The sequence below is a fragment of the Xenopus tropicalis genome, chromosome 10, assembly GCF_000004195.4.
Source record: "Xenopus tropicalis strain Nigerian chromosome 10, UCB_Xtro_10.0, whole genome shotgun sequence".
Taxonomy (NCBI): Eukaryota; Metazoa; Chordata; class Amphibia; order Anura; family Pipidae; genus Xenopus; species Xenopus tropicalis.
Genome location: NC_030686.2, coordinates 23,273,267 through 23,291,381, shown reverse-complemented (window position 1 = coordinate 23,291,381; position 18,115 = coordinate 23,273,267). Strand labels below are relative to the sequence as shown.

At 39.5% G+C, this 18,115-nt stretch overlaps 1 protein-coding gene across 4 annotated transcripts in view; it reads left to right on the top strand.

Moving 5' to 3' along the window:
* mbtd1 (mbt domain containing 1) overlaps positions 1-14,239 on the top strand; it is a 43,477-nt gene extending 29,238 nt beyond the window's left edge. Inside the window, exon 16 of one of the 4 annotated variants that reach the window (XM_031894037.1) lies at positions 13,924-14,239. In XM_031894037.1, coding sequence (XP_031749897.1) covers positions 13,924-14,042 — 119 coding nt within the window. In that variant the 3' untranslated portion in view covers positions 14,043-14,239. Of the gene's footprint in view, positions 1-14; positions 230-2,204; positions 2,847-13,923 lie in introns of those variants that run through there. The other 3 variants (NM_001006741.1, XM_012971639.3, XM_012971637.2) reach the window with 3 other exon arrangements.
* The last annotated feature ends 3,876 nt before the right edge of the window (positions 14,240-18,115 follow it).

Here is an 18,115-nt window from a genome sequence, read left to right as displayed (position 1 = left end):
AATTTTATCTGCAGGCCAAGAATTTGCTCGTGTGACAATAGACTAAGTGAACTTTCTGACAGAACTGCTCGTTTGCTGGCCCAAAAGGCGAACGCAAACCCTTATGACTGTCAGCCAAACTTTTGTTATGGCACTTTGCACAGGAGTGGGGTTGCAATGTTCGACAGTGTCTATGAAGGTTCTCTTTCATCCGATTCATACATTATCTAGTAAATGACATCTAAAGAAACTGGATTTTGTGAGTTTTCTTGAAAATGTTTCACCGCTGATCCAAGTGCCTTCTTCAAAACATGACTGTGCCACGTGTTCACCTGTGTCTCCAGGCATAACGAAGAAGTGAAAAAGTAACCCCTGAACACCTTCAAGGGAACAGCACCAAGTTATTGGTTCAGATAAGTGGATGACACCCGGGTCAAAATTAAAGCACATAAGGTTCCAGCCTTCGCGGGGAACCTGGATATTAAAGTATACAGGAAACCATGTCGTATGGCTCATCCAGACAGGATTTCTTTGTCCTCCTCATCCTGTCACTCACCCCCCCCTACCAAGTTTGGAGTTCTCTTTCCATTTTCTTTTTCTACATCTTTCTGTTTATGTTGTCTTCCTTTCTTTTTAATACCTCTTTCATAATATTTACTATTATTTGGTTTACTGGTTCATTATATGCCTAGAATTACACAAGACTTATGCGCTATATTTAAAAAAAAATAAAATCATACTAACTGGAAATGCACCTTTGAGACTCTAAATAAGAACCTAGTCAGAACTCTACATCACTGGGCTGAACCTGTCAAGCAAAAAGACCAAACCAAGAAAGGGAGGGGAGGAGCATAGTAGGAAAAGCAACATAATCACCCTATATGTCACTGGAACATCAGAAAAACTTTTCAACAAATCTTGAATTCCTGTGTTTATCAAACCAAGCAGCACCCTGAGATAGATTTAGGTGCAACTCAAAGACCCAACACCAAAGCACATGAAAAGTAATGTGGTCTATTCTGTCCCTGTTGTAGTGAAGAGTATTTAGATCTTTACACTTGGGGGGGGGGGGGTCAAAACAACTGAATAACCCAACAAAGGAGGGCTAACTCCTCAGAACAGTCTATCTACACCTCAAGGAAGTGGGACACTCCTTTGATAATGGCAACATGCATATTTTGGACCGAAAAGACAGATGGTTCTGTGACTGTACTACCCTTAAGGGTTTAAATAACAAACATTCGCTACCACATAAACTGAAGGAGCCACTCTCATGAGTGGTGACAAAGTGTGTTTTTCACAAAATCCAGTTGCTTTAGACACAAATGTAAATGTCTGACGTAAGTAAAACACATAGACAAGCCAGAGTCATTTTAGAAACAATTCTGAGGACTGATGAAGTCAAGATTTAAGCCACAACCACCAAAGTTTGGAGAAAAAGGAGCAGCATTTGGTGGAAAAAAAAATATAAAAATGGGGGTGGATCCATAATGCCTTTGGATATGTGATGATCAGTGGAACAGTAAAATGTATGTGTAAAGGAAAGAGAATGGATTCCACTAAATATCGGTAAATTCTGGATGTCAGTGTCAACTGTCAGCCAAAAAGATGAAAAGGGAGATTCGGTTCCTGCCGTAAGATGTTGATCCTTAACATCATACCTCAAAAGCCACCATGAGCTTCTGGAAGACGAGCAAGCTGAAGGATTTGGAATGGCCCTCACAGTCCCCTGACTTAAACATCATTAGAAACATTGATATTAAATATATTAAACATGCAGGACAAGAAGTTCTCGGATTTAGGAAGGGTGATCAGAAATCCCTACAGCAATAATTGAAAGACTCTGGATAAATAAGAAGCGTACAAACTGCGATGTTTGCCAAAAGGGAAGTTACTGAATACTGACGTACTAGGGTCTCCAAAGGCTTACACATGCCTTGATTATTATTTTCTTTGCTCCTGTGTTTTAAAGTTTGTGAAAATGTAACTGCATTTGCAAAACATTTTTTAACCCATTGATGTCTGCCGTAGCTGTTTTTTCCATTTATACCTTACAAAATATGCATTTTGTAATGGGGTGCCCATACTTTCACATGTAACAGTACACCTCTTCTTCTTCTTCTTCTTTTTTTTTTTGTGTTTTTCTTGGAGATGGTGAGCAGAAAAAACCCATCATTACCTAGTTATGTTTTAGCTAACAAAATACTTCCTTCTTGCCTGCCTAGGTTGCTGCAAGTGAAGTTAGATTCAAGTTCTATGGAATGGTACCCTACAGTCTTTTCAGCTACTTGGTTAAAGATTTGACTTACACTACAGCTGCATGCAACAAGGACACAAATGTTGTGTCCAAGTATAGGCTGGTGACTCCTCCTGGCTGCAGTGTCTTCCTTAGGACTTGTTGTGCCTGACAAACCATTTTCAGACCAAACGTGTGGTAGTAGAGCATTTTACTAACTACCAGAACTAGCAGTGCAGTTTCCATAATGGCTGGAGTGTTGGGGTTTTTTTTGCCAGTGGTCCACAGCAGCTAAAATGCATGTGTAACCACCCCTGATAATAATAAATGACACACATGGAGCAGTGAAAGTTGGATTAGGAAAGCCTACCTGTCGCCACTTAGCCAAAGTGCTTTTTTTGTTTAATAGTATCAGAAGCAGTGACAGGCAGACAAGAGGCATTTTGACCACCACTGGACAGCAGTGGCAGATAAAGCCCTCTTCCCCCCCCCCCCCCATGTTTTGTAGCCCTTCGTATAATGGCAGTTTTCCCTTTTGGTGTATTTAGTTACAGGATCAGCCTGTCAACACACACACAGAGTAGATTTGGAAATAATAAATGCATTTATGCTCACAGATCCCCTCTCTGTGGGCACTGACATGGTTATCCCTTACGTGTCAGTGTTCTCACATACTTGGGACAGAAGGTAACTGATAGGGATCAGACTGGTGTACTGGTGTATCTAGCAAAGCAGAAACAACAACCCCTGTGCTAATAGAGGAGAAGGAAAGGCTAATAAAGAGTTAATCTCAAGCTGCAGGCATACCTTCAGTTGTCTCAATAGTGCCCTTAAGTCTCCCCATATTTCTCCCGTTAAGAAGATCTGAAGCCAAACAGGAAGAAAAAACGCCGAGCTGTGTAAAGAGGATTCCCATAATAGTTACATAGTTACATAGGGTTGAAAAAAGACCAGTGTCCATCAAGTTCAACCCATCCAAGTAAAACCAGCACACCTAACCCACACCTACCATGCATCGCTTCTGCACAGACTATGCGACCAGGACCCTGTAGGTGGCGCATGCGCATTGCTCGTTTTCAGTGAGAGAAGCAGGCGCGCTCCCCTCCCCCGGCCTCTGTGAGCGAGCACACAGACACAGAGGCAGACGCACAGAAGGAGCAGGCAAGCGCTGCGGGGAGCCGGGGAGCGAGTAGGAGGGGGGGTATGTTTTATCGCCACAGGGGGAGGGTGCGAGCAGGTGGGGGTGTTCGATTGCCGCGGGGGGGTTGTTGCGAGCGGGGGATTCCAAGATGGCGGTCGTGACAGGCTGCAAATACAGCTAAGTTACAAGGCAATTTGTGGGAGAAGTGACCATTACAGTAGAACCCCCATTTTACGTTTTTCATGGGACCATGTAAAGTCAGGGAAATGTGTTAAGGACACATAAATGTCCTTAGTACAGGAATAATTTTTTATTTGCAACATAGTTCCTTTACTGAGTTATTTCACAGGTTTTCGCAGAAGTACTGAAACAACTTTTTACAGTACTGTAAAACATTTTGCATTTAATGCATGTGTTTGCTAAAAGTTTGAATATCACTATAAATTAATAAGATGTGGAAAAGAATACTGTTCAGCACTGTATTGTTCCATCTAAAACAAAAATCTGTACTCCTTTTAACAAAAATCCGCACCTTGTACAGCCGTTCCCCATACTTGTGCAACTTTCGCTGTATTTTGTACATTCCCTGATAGGCGTACATGTGCAGTATGAAATATGAGGCGATAGTGGTGACGCTGACCTTCCTAAGATGGTGCCTGTGATCGCAAGACATGGGGGAAACTTTAATTTCTAAAGTAAGCTGTATTTTCACCTTAAAACTAAGCGATTTGCTAGGGAGAGGCATGATAAAAATAGTGTAAAATGCGGGAAATTCATATGTAAAATCTGGGAATAGAGCCTATAGGAATGCATTAAAATTGGTGGGACCACAAAAAAAACGGTGTAAAAAGCGGGAAAACGTAAAATCCGGGGACGAAAATTCGGGGGTTCTACTGTATTTAAAAAAAAATAAAGTTGGCAATTTGCTATAGGCAAGGGGGCTCTACACTATATAAAGGACTACTGTAGTAGCCTTTCCTTGCTCTTTAAAGTAAATGAGAGGCAATATGAGAAGTTCTGGTACTTAAAATACAGGATGGTTTATTTACCAGCATGTACTATTTGTCCAGAGCAGTAGTAGCAGAACAGCAACATGGAGTTTTTAAACAGAATTCAGAACAGGATTATGCTTGAGGAGCACTATTGAAAACATCATATCCCCCCCCCCCACATCTGTATCCCATTAACCTGCAAGTGGTACCTCAGGTTAGTAGTGATGTGCAGATTATAAAATCTGACACACACCCACTCAAGCCTGCAAACCTTTACTTAAGCCACAATCCATATTTGCCATTGATGTCACAGAGCGGAAGGGAGGGAATGCTGGAAGAAGAGAGAGATCTTAAAATGAAGGGAATCCACATCGGCTAATGGGCTCATATCCCCATTAGCACCCTTCTTTGTGACCTAACCCTATACCATGTTGGTACTGCAGATATCTGATATTCATTTTCTTATTTAAAAAAAAAAAGCAGATGCACAGCTGAGCGACAGCCACAGACCAGATATTTGGCGTAATTTCCCAAGAAAACAGTTACCAAACATACAACAGAAAATATCACGGGCATAATGAATGTCAGACTTCTTTATAGTAGATGTTCACCTTTAGCAAAGTCCCACCAGAGTGTTAGAACTTTACAAAAGAAGAACCTATTCCAGGTGTTTTTGGGGGAAAAAAAAAATGGCTTGTTTATATTGTATCAAAGATTAACAGATATGGTTACCTCCAGCATGTGTTATCTTTCTGGAGGAGAGGGTCGCAGAGCTAGGATTTCTCAGTCAGTCTTGGGGATGCTATCTGTACATAGATTTGTATAAAGAATAGCTATGAATGTTACACCTTCATAGGCACCCAAGACTTTGCAGGGGACCAAAAAAAGCAAGAATTGAGAAACAACAGCAGGTTAAATATGACCACAAATTTGTTGCATCGTGGCCAATGGATTAAAGCAATATTGTAGTTCCTTAAAACAATTAAAGTTCAGCAGGTATAATAATACAGTAGATAAAATGTCCTCATGTCAATGTCCATGGCTACCTGTGTCTTTCAGCCCCATCTTGCACACAGGTATTTCTAGACCTAATGCTGCCTGAGGCGGCTTTCACAATGCTGCCCACTGCACTTACCTTTCAGTGCTGGAGGGCGTCCGGGGGGGGGGGGGGGGGTCCACATCACTATTGCAGAGTGCGCAAATATACTTTTTATTTCTAAATTACACTGTTTGCATAGCAAATAATTCACTTTACCAATTAAAATGTTATTCTCAAACAAATGTAATGTTGGTGTGTAGGTGCCATCTTGGTGCATTGTGCCTGAGCTTTCAGAAAGAGCCAGCGCTACACATTAGAACTGCTCTCTGGTAACCTATTTATTCTACTACTCTCGTGGAACTGGAGGAGTACCAAGCCAGATTTGGATTTCTTACTATTGAGTGCTGTTCTGATACCTACTGGGAGCTGCTATCTTGCTCCCTTCCCATTGTTCTGCTGATCGGCTGCTGGGAGGGGAGTAATAGCACTCAAACTTGCAGCACAGCAGTAAAGTATGACTGAAGTTTATCAGAGCCATCAGGTCACATGGCTGTAACACCCTGGGAAATGAAGAATATGGCTAGCCCCATGTGAAATATCAAAATTATATATATATATATATATATATATATATATATATATATATATATATATGATAAAATATGGATTTTAGTGGAGGATTGTGCTGAAGAAGTCCATCATTAACTGATGTGTTTTGAAAGAAAACTGTTTTCCCATGCCAGTATTCCTTTAAGTAAACATCTCTTTGCAGTACCATCGCCACCCAGTTTTACCCCACCCTGCAGTTGCCAATTTTAGGCAGCCCCAGCATTATTCATTTTCCACATCACACAATTGGTCAGTCACCGTTAGCCTACCTACATACTAGTGTCATACCTGCTACAAACCTGAGTCTACTGTAACAAATTTGGGTAGTTAATGAGGTGATGGAAAACACCTATTGCCAGTGTGAATGTATCAGACCAAACTGATAGGCCAGTACACATTAAAGCATCTTACATGTTGAAATGGATACAGTTTATCTTGCTGTATACATATACCCATTAGCATGTATGTAATGCTGATCTAGAATTAGTTATGTCATTAATGTGTTCATAAGTAAAATAAAAGACTTGTATTAAAAAAAAATGTAAAAACTAAATATATTTTATCACATGGAGACCCAGTCAAGAAGAGGAAGGCATTACTGAGGTGTGGGTCAGCTCAGCCAACCGTAATCTCTTCTGCTCCACACCTAACCCACTGAACCTTTAATATTTATAGACCGTGCCCACCTACTCATCTTGGATGTCACCAAAAGGAAGGGGCACGCAGTGCAAGTCTACAAATATCAGTGTCTGGAAGTGGGGCATAATAAGGCTGTGGGCAGATGGTTAAGTTCGGCCTGAACATGCACACGACTCATGGTTTTGTTGCTGTTAAAAATGGGACTTTCAGGGGAGCAAGAGATTCAGTGAATAATAGTGTTCCTAATTATTATAAAGACACACAGTACATAACCTCTCCAATAATAATACTTACAGGAGACCGAGATACAGCATCATAAATTGTTCCCAAGAGCATTTCATTTTTGTCAAAATAATATTTTTTAGAAAAAGCTTAATTTAGCCAAAATGAAATGCATCATTTATATTGAATATTTAAAAATGGAGCCATTAGTTGCTCATCTACAGTGTATGGAGCAAGCGATTTGTGCCTGTTTTTTGCATTGTGCATAAGGTACCACTTTGCACAAATAACTGTGCCTGTCTCTGTATGTGAGGTAGGGTAGGTAGGTGGTATGTGGCTGTCCCCTGTATCTATCCTCCCCCAGTATGGGGACACTCTGAAATCTAACTACAGTGTGTGTGTGTGTGTGTGAAACAGAAGAATAGGAGATGGAGGGAATAGTCCTGGTTTTCTAGTCCTTGGCCAATGGCCCCATCAGCTACTCTTAAAACTACCTTCAAACTGCTGATATCTGGCAGGTAAGAAAATCCAGTTGCACATGGGCCGTATAAATGTGATTCTGAACAGGCCACCCTAGTTTCCTACAAGAATCTGATTGTTGGCCTTAGAGTAACAGCTGGATCATCATGAAGACTGGGCAAAATAATTTGGTGACCTCCTAAACACATGGTTCTCACAGTATGTGCTTAGCGTTAGTCTCATGTTTAACATGCTGGTTCTACACTTACTATAAGGGTTTAACAGGGAACTGTTTAGAGTCCACACTTACTACACAGAAATATTGAGTTTCCCTGCAGCTAAATTCCTTGACTGTAGAGGAGAATGGAATGGAAATTACCGAGATCTACAGCTGTAGGTGGCAGGATGAGGATAACTGCTTGGAGGGCATGGATGTGATTGAGATGAGACCCAAGATGGTTAAAGAAGACATACAGCATAACTGAAAATCCCCCAAGTTTTGTAGGCAATAATGAATTCTAAATGGTGCTGATTTTACTCTAAAATTAATCATTATCTTTATAGGAGCTCCCCTACTGTCCCTGTTTGTTTCAAATGGGGGGGGGGGGTTGTGTTCTAACAGTCCCTGCCGGAAGCACGCTAGGAGGGGGATAGCTAATCGCAGCCCTGCAGTCACACAAGCAAAAGGTCAGCCTAGCTGCTTATTGGTTCCTATCCTAGTGTGCTGAGTGCTGACATCACTGAGGGACGAAGTTGAGTTCTGACTAGTATGTTAGGCATCCGTTCACTTCAGCCTTTATAGATTACATATTTGGCTAACTTACTATTTTGAAAACATTTTTTATTTTGCACAGCCTATCTATTTACCTAGTTTAATTGTTTCACTGCCGCAGCTGCACTGAGCCCTTTATCAAAATAAATACAGGATTTCTTGTGTCCTTTTTTCCTGTGCCAGAGTCTGTGCACCTCTCCTGCTCCCCCCAAGGAATGTGTGCTCTGAGCCAATCAGCAGGAAGCTTCCTCATAGTCTTACTAACTGCGCATGTACAGGGGTCTTGGTGCAGGAGTGAGGAATTATGGCAATTTTGTTTACAGAGCTCAGCATTTTTTTTTTCCTTTTTCCTATGAGGCTTGTGATCATCTGAACATGTGAAATATGGGGAGACTTAAGGGCACTATTGAGAGAACTGAAGGTATGCCTGCAGCTTGAGATTAACTTTTTATTAGCCTTTCCTTCTCCTTTAAGCATGTTCCTTCTATATTTAAAAGAGTATAAAACCCATTATCCAATATATCTACTTTAAAACCCATCCACTCGCAGCAATCGGCTTCCCATCCCATATTGTTCTTTACCCCGGATTATGGCATTGTGACTGGTTAGGGCAAGGAAGGCCCACAGTTCTCTGAGCCCCCCAGCAGGTAAGTAAGGTACAGCAGTTATTATAGGGAGAGATGGGGGGGTCAGAGGTTAAACAATTTAAATAATGGCGCCTGTTCTGCATATTTTTAGAGGTTTACCTGTAACACAGATGCACATGTACATAGGGTCAACAAATGCACATCCATAAAAGTTACAAAGAAACAAGAAATAAATTGTAGCACTAGCCAAAGCTGATAGTCTACTGTCTAAGGGCAGTTACACATGGGGAGATTAGTCGTGGGCGACTAATCTCCCCGCAATGCCATCCCACCGGCTAGAATGTAAATCGCCAGTGGGATGGAATACACAGTGCCGCGATTTGCCAGTTTCCTCTCAAGGCAACTTCGGCAAATCAATGGGATGGCATTGTGGGGAGATTAGTCTCCGGTGACAACGGAGCTTTGTCGCGGCGTGACTAATCTCCCCCTGTGTCACTGCCCTAATACTTGCAGGATCAAGTGTTTTCAAAAGAACACATCTGTAATATAAAGTTAGGAGTGATGCTGTAAACGGCACCATGTGACCAGCATTTATAGTCAGTGCACTCTTTTTAAAGGAAAAAGAAAGGTAAAGTCACTTGGGGGTGCCAAAATGTTAGGCACCCCCAAGTGACTTTAACCGCCTACCTTTTACCCCGGGCTGGTGCCGCTGTCAGGAGAAAACAGCACCAGCCCGGGGTAGCTGCCGGCGCTTCCTCCTTCCGGCTTCGCTGCGCGCGCATGCGCAGTAGAGTGAAAAGCCGAACTTAAACATTTAAGTCGGCTTTTTCGCTCTACTGTGCATGCCGGCCACCGGCAGTTTAGGAAGCTGAAGGCGGAAGTGCTGCGCTCCAGGTACCCCGGGCTGGTGCTATTTTCTCCGAACAGGGGCACCAGCCCGGGGTACAAGGTAAGCGGTTAAAGTCACTTGGGGGTGCTTAACATTTTGGCACCCCCAAGTGACTTTGCCTTTCCTTCTCCTTTAATATAAGCAGCCAAACTATGTGTATGCCATATGCATGTGCTTGCAACTGAAACAAAATTACTACTACACCAAAACATGCTGGTGTTTTTATAAAACACTGATTATATAATATATTACTGGAAAAAGAAGATGCCATACAATGAAGTACATGGGTTTAGGGCCATAAAAAACTAACAAGGCACACATGTGGGTTTGCAAGAGGACAGCCCTGCTCTAAAACTTTCCTGTAGAACTGTGTGCACTGCAAGGGAAACCCAATGCTGGCAGAAAGTCATGGTTTTTTTCTTTTCTTTAAAGCCTATGAATAGTCTTAGGGGGCTCTACCTGCCCAGGGGGTTTAGGAGTGCTAAGTTCTCAGGAGGCTGTACCCATAGGGTTGCTGATTTGTACACAAAAAATCCATCTCTTAGCACAGCTTTAGGAGGCACAACACAGGGCTGAACTTGCTGCCTGCCTTTAGGGTAGATTGCTAGATATACAAAATTAACAGTGCAACAGTTCACATAAGTCTTGCACCTAAATTTTCTGTAAATGTACCCACAACTCCCTTTGGCATGTTTAAATATTCACATGCATTTACAAATTTGTGAATTTGTGTTGCAAACTTTCCAGTGTTACCATTGTAGCAATGATTTGTAACAAAATACAGTTTTCCTTACCTTTACATTCTTCTTCTTCTTTGTCTTTTACTTCTAGTGAAGCCCCAGAATAACTCCTAGTACACTCCATTGTACATTCATAAACTCCTGAAGTTCTCAATACCCACATCCCTCAACCCTTGAAAGGGTAGTTCACCTTCAAATTAACTTTTAGCATGGTGTAGAATGAGAAGTTGTTAGCAGCATTTCAGTTGATTTACATTTCTTATCATTTTATTTGCCTTCTTCCAACTCTTTTCAGCATAACAAATGGGTGTTACTGACCCCAGAAGCAAAAAATGTATTGCTCTCTGAGGCTAAAATTTTACTGTTATATTTTATAACTTATCTTTCTATTCTGGCCTCTTCTATTCTATACCACTGCTTGGTTGCTAAGGTAACTTGCACCCTAGCAACAAGATAGCTACTAAAATTCCAAACTGGAGAGCTGCTGAATTTAAAAAGCACACATTCCAAACCGCACATAATAAAAATGAAGACTAATTGCAAATAATCTCTCTACATCATACTAAAAGTTAATTTATGCTATTCCATCCCTCCATTACTCTCATTAAGAACACATATACTACAAGTTGCACAATCAGTATGCCCTTTATTAATGTTTTATAATGACAAAATGCAGTAACAAGGAGTTTTGCCTATAGGCTTTTTAAATACTCCTGTAGGTACTTGTCTATATATATATATATATATATATAAAGACAAAAAAGTGTCAGCACTCACAGGATTTAAAATATTTGAAAAAAGATAAATTTTATTACAAAATATAAAAAAGGAACATTACAGCCCATTACAGAGGTCTGTAATGTTCCTTTTTCATATTTTGTAATAAAATTTATCTTTTTTCAAATATTTTAAATCCTGTGAGTGCTGACACTTTTTTGTCTTATTGTACTATTTTTGCTCTTGCACCCAGGTATAATCATTGTTAGTGGTGTGCACCAACTGGCTGTCTATATATATATATATATATATACAGTGGCTTGCAAAAGTATTCGGCCCCCTTGAACTTTTCCACATTTTGTCACATTACAGCCACAAACATGAATCAATTTTATTGGAATTCCACGTGAAAGACCAATACAAAGTGGTGTACACGTGAGAAGTGGAACGAAAATCATACATGATTCCAAACATTTTTTTACAAATAAATAACTGCAAAGTGGGATGTGCGTAATAGCCAAAGCCATTTTATAGAACTGTATGTGGGACCTACAGTGTATGTAGAATCTGCACAGTTTATTTTACTGGTTATGTTTACAAATGACTACACAAAACAGCAGCAGATCAGATTATACTTGGTTATACACAGTTAAGCTGGCCATACACGCACCGATACTATCATATGAAACCTCGTTTCGTACAATATTCAGTGCGTGTATGGCATGTCGGGGAGTCGACCGATATCGCAGGATCGGCCAGGTTAGAAAATTTTGATCGGGCGCCTGACCAAAATCTGCCGTCAGGGCTGAATCGGCAGAAGGAGGTAGAAATCCTATTGCCCTGACTGTGTGTGGCGGATCTGACGATGGGAGGGGGGGGGGGGGGCAGGAGAGGAGAGAGTTGTGCAGACTCTGGCACAGGAAAACAAAAAGACAGAGAACTTAGTGCAGCATTTTTGTGAGTGCTTATGGCTATATTTACATAGACCTTTCTGGTAAAGCTTACTTAGTTTTTACCTTTCCTTCTCCTTTAACGGCATTAACAACACATCCAGATAGCAATGTGAAGAGACACTTCTAAGGGGGTTCCCATACCTTTACTAAAAAGAGGTTGACAGAGCTCTAAATATGGATATATGTGAATATATCAATACAGGATTATGCATATAATCCCATTTAAAGGTGAACTTTACAATTGGGACACATTAAAAAATTAGTGGTTTATTTATTTATATTTTGCTGATTAATCATAATACCATCCGGCGTTTGGACATTTTACATAAATCATTAAAACCCTTTTCTCTCCCAATCATGCTAGTATTTAGGTTTCGGCTCCACATTTATGGAAATAACCCATTTCACTGATGCCTATGAACACTATATTCAGTGCTTGTATGGTAGGAGACGAGGCGACCGATATCGCCAAAAAACTTGGATATCGGTTGTCTCGACGATTAGACAGGATGAAAAATTTTAAGCGACTTGACGGCAAAACGTTAACATTCCTTTCTACCTGCATATTTGAAAATTTAGTTCTTAATGTTAGTAGAGAATGGTGGGGCAAAGATTGTAATTGCAACGTGTATGGCAACCTTAACTGCGTCCTAATCATATCCATAATCTGGAGTATTCTTGTCAACATTCCAATTAAAAGAAACCTAAAGTTATAATCATGGGTTGCAAAAGTTCAGGCTTCCACCGCCCCAATAATTCTAATTACTTACCTGATATCCCAGGCCGGTACTTCCACAGTCTTCTTCCTTTTCAGTCTTACTTTCTCCAGGCCAGGCGTTTGGCCAGTAGAGTAAAGTCACATTTTGAAACTACAATAAAGGAAGGAACACCAAAAAATGAAAGTGAATACAAGTAATTACACTACTGTAATTACAATGTACTGTTGCCCTGCACTGGTACAACTGGTGTATTTGCTTCAGAAACACTACTATAGTTTATATAAACAAGGCTGCTGTGTAGCTGTGGGGGCAGCTATTCAAAGGAGAGAAAGCACATAGCCGATAACAGATAAAACCCTATTATATTCTACAGAGCTTATCTATTATCTGCTGTGTAACCTGTGTCTTTTCTCCTTTTTCGAGCTTGAATGGCTGCCCCCATGGCTGCACAGCAGCTTACTTATATAAACTATAGTCGCGTTTCTAACGCAAATACTAGTTTTAATAGTGCAGGGCAACATACATTATATTTTAATTACTTTAAAACACTTTACTTTTTTGGTGTTACTGTTTCTTTAGAGGAGAACCAAAGTGTTCTTCAGCAGGCACATGTATAGTGAAAAAGGCTTTTGCTTCCAATTTTGGCTTGCACTCTGCTGTGCATCCCGCACAGATCAGAACAAAGAGAAGACGGAAGAAGCCTAGAGAGGATTTGCTTTTACAGTAATACCCCAGGCCAGTACAGTTTTTAGCAAACAGGAACACCAGCCTTGGTATCAAGTAAGCAATTATCACTGAGGGGCTTCTTAATGTTTTGGGACTCCCCATGGATTCCTTTAAAATAGAAGAGAATGAAAAACCCTGGCTGTGGGGTTGCAAAGATTTTACTATGGGTCTGTCCAGCAGCAGCCCATAGTGGAACAAATATTGAAAAACTTGTGGGATGAGTAAGGCAGGGTCCTTGCATCCTTTTCGCTGCTACTTCTCCAATGTGTTTATGGAATGGAAAATGCATTGAAGTCAGTGAGCAACATATTTTTTTACAGCCATTGGAGTCTATGGGTGTTTTTTTTCGCTGGGAAACCTGGTGAAAAATTTTGCTCATCACTTTTACTGTTACTACTCTGGATGAGAAATTACTATCTGTATTAATGATTTCACAACTATACAAAGTCCTCACCCCACCCCCACTGTATTTATCAACATGACACCCTTCTTTTGTTTCCACAGTCACAGCACTGCAGCTAAAGGATGAGATGTTAGATGGAGACGATTACACATTTCTTCAAGGAGCCTCTGATCAGGAAAGTAATGGATCTGGCAGCTATTACATCAAACAGGAACCATAATGCAATTCTTAAGGATTCATGCATAAAAAATGTTAAGAAATGAATTGCTTCATACAAAACTGTATGAAACCAGAACTTACAAATGAACTTACATGCAGGGACACTCTGTGAAGTGCAAAAAAAAAAGAAAAAAAAAAAAAAAATATTTTGGTGAAAAAAAAAAGATTTTTTCAATTTATTAAATAACGTTAACAATTTTGTGTTGTATTTGAGGTTTTTGAGAAAAGAAATGTTGATATTTTCAAAGTTTACAGTTGTGTGTCGTGGGCAAGAATACAAAAATAATCATAGTTTTTCTGACAGAATTAGCAGGGCTAGATATATTTGTTTAGAAAACGTAAAAAGAAAAAAACACACAAACTTGGTACAAATTGTACCCCCCCTTCACATTTTAGTGACATTATGTTTTTAAATGCATTACTTGTAACCTGATTTAAAATTCAAGTAATTTAATATTAACAGAACATATTTTGGATTACTTTACCTCTACATGCTTCCAAAAAATAGTCAAGCATGTCTGTATAAAGTAAAAGGTGCACTGCCTGTGTTTAGGGGGGGGTTCTATGGGCCTTGCAGAGAAGTAATAGCAGATAATCGAAAGAGGGCAAAATATTGCATATTATAGTATAATTCCCAGTACCCACCATCAGCCAAATGCTGTACTAAAAACAACTTAAGGGCTGTAAATTGGACAGTCCACCCAAGTCTGTATAACTATGAGTTCTGCCACAACTAAAGGCAGACCACTCAGCATATTTTAATACCCCTGTTTTACATGACTGCGTGAATACAATGCTAGAACAGATACATTTACATACAATTCCATGCTTACATGTGAAAATAGTTTTAGGAAAATTGTACCTTACAAACTAGTCAGGTTTAGCTTTGTTTGCCATGAATTATATATATATATATATATATATACACATATATATATATATATATATATATATATAAGGATAACAGACTTATAATTATAATGGGCAACTTCCTAAAGTAGAAGCAGAGACCAATGGAGAATCAGACAACTGATTGGTAAAGAGCAGGGTCTTTTCAGCTGCTTCTTTCCACCTCAGATACACAAGCAGAAGCAGCTGGCGTGCTACCAGTCTCATAGTCTTCCGTCACACAGGGAATTCAGTAGCTGCCACCTATAGAAACAATTTTACTGTTCATGTATTCAATTTCTCATCAAGGTGATTTACTGCTGTATCATATATATGTTCTTTAGGTCTGTCACTCACAGCAGAATTGTTCGCCAGGAGAACATCCAGCTCTCAGAATATATAGGAAGTTCTCCTAGTGAATTATATTTCTGGCTATAAGCAAGTTTCATTGTTTCCAGTTTAAATGGGTTGTTCACCTTTGAGTTAACTTTTAGTATGATGTAGAGAGTAATATTCTGAGACATTCTGCAATCGGTTTTCATTTTTTAATGATTTCACTTTTTGTTTAGCTACTCTCCAGTCTGAAATTTTAGCAGCTATCAGGTTGCTAGGGTCCCAATTACCTTAGCAACCATGGAGTGGTTTGAATGAGAAACAGGAATATCAATAGAAGAGGTCCTGAATAGAAATATAAGTAATAAAAAGTAACAATAACAATAAAATTGTAGCATTACAGAGCAAAAGTTTTTTGGCTGCAGAAGGCAGCAAATAATTCCTAAACTATAAAAAATAAATAATGAAGGCCAATTAAATAGCCATTCTATAACATATTAAACGTTAATTTAAAGGTGAACCACCCCTTTTAAGGTTTGTTTTCATTATACAATGAAAACTATTTCTAGTCCATTACACATAGACTAGATGCATATAGCAGCTACTGAGCTCTCTGGGAGACATAGTAACAAAGGTGTTAACAATGGACTAAGTTTCCCAAAAATGTTATGACAGGGATATTGGCAAAAACTGAATATCCGCAGTAGGACCCTTTCATATTAATTTTTTTTTTTTTTTTTTAAACTTTGGATGCTGTAAGGATGTGAATTTTAAGCCAAGGATAAAAACTTTCCCCAGGACAGGGTTGCAGTGTCACACTGGTACAGTAGCCCCACAACACTGCAGAAATGAAGCTTTGAAGCTCCTACTCTACCTGCTATGGTGTATCCTAAGCTCCCATTCTTTGAAGAGCTGTTGTGTATTGGTCAATGTAAGTGCTTTAATCGAGAATGAATCTCCAGGCAAAATTTTGCTTCTGGTTTTATATGGTTTTTCATTTGCCCTTACACACTACTGTAGGCTATAACAACAATGTCTATAAAAATGCAAGTGGACTGCATCAAATTACATATATTCAGTATGTATGTATGTATATACCTGAAGTCTACTGAATAATTAATTAAACCGAATAGTAGTGATGTGGGTAGGGCTGTTTCGGGCCGGCAAAGCAACATCAAAAGCGGGTCGCATGCTGACCTAACTGATCCCCACTTCCGGGCTTGGCAGTTTCTATTAATAGGCGCATGCTTGCCCCGCCCCCTCACTTATGTCATCGGGCAGGGCAGGTCAGGCTTGGGTCTATAGACAAAAAGCCACAGGCCTAATTTGGTGCGGGTGGAGAAGGGGCGGGTTAGGATTGGGTGCACATCACTAACGAATAGGATTGTTTTGCCCCCAATAAGGATTAATTATATCTTAGTTGGAATCAAGTACAAGGTTCTGTTGTATTTTTACTGAGAAAAAGGAAATCCGTTTTAAAAATTAGAGCTATTTGCTTATAATGGAGTCTATGAGAGATGGCCTTTGCCGTAATTTGGAAATTTCTGGATAATGGGTTTCCAGATCCCACATATATATATATATATATATTGCAATTTTGTGATTTCAAACTGCATTTTCCATATTGTGATATTTTATGAATGTAAATTCACCTTAAAATTAACTTTTAGTATGATTTAGGGTGATATTCTAAACTAATTTGCAAATGGTCTCTTGTCTGGTTGCTAGGGTCCAAATTATTCTAGCAACCAAGTAGTGGTTTGAATGAGAGACTTCAATATGAACAGGACAGGGCCTGAATACAAAGATAAGAAATAACAAAAGTAACAGGTTTTTTTGGCTGCTGGTCAATGATCCCCATTTGAAAGCCAGAAAGAAGGCAAATAAATAAATAAAAAAAATGAAGACCAATTGAAAAGTTGCTAAGAATTAGCCATCCTATAACATACTAAAAGTTGATGTAATTATCTCTTTAAAATGAAATCAGTAAATAAATAAATATTCTTATAATACACAACAGCCACGAATATCCTATACAAGAAACAGTGCTTAGTGATGTGATCATTAGTTATAATTGGTTCTTAGTGATGTAATTTCTGTCACAGGACTAAAACTTGTGTATTATAATATATCATTTACCCTCCTTTGTAAAATATGATGATATTAAAAGTCACCTTGGAGTTCCATGTTCATGTAACTCCTCAGTGACTTATAAGTCTTATATCTTACAACAGGGGATACATTATTCACTATATAAAAGGCACATTCGTACATCAGAACATGCTGTTTATAACTGAAAGACTCACACACTGTTTTGCAGTTCCAGCAACCCCCTCATGCAGTCCTTCTATCTCTTCCAACCCACGCCCCCTTTAGTTTGACAGGAAGTGGTAGAACAAGCAAACTCCTCCTTCGTTGTGTAGAATTCCTGCTTCTGCCAGAACACTGGGGAAAGCTGACACTTTTCTAAGAATAATGCCTGTGGCAGACTTTAAAAATACATGTTATTTTTGCCGCAACAAAATTCCAGTGCTTTACAAAGGGTACATCATTAGTCACAGGATGCTTCCTACCATATGAATCTTTTGTGAATTCTGCATCAGAATGCTGTTGGTGCAATCGAATCCTCCCAACTCTTCTTTCGAGCAGTCTGCTGTTAACCCCCTTCCTGCCATAGTTATTATTCTTTATTCATTAGAGGTGCAGGCTAACAGAGCCAGTGCTCCAGTTGGGGGAAAACAAAACAAACAAAAAAAATGTTCCCGCCAAAACTAGGCCACAGATAAGAAGTCTTTCCAAAATTTGTATTTCCATAAAAAATTATTTAAACCTTAATGAAACCCAAAATGATTA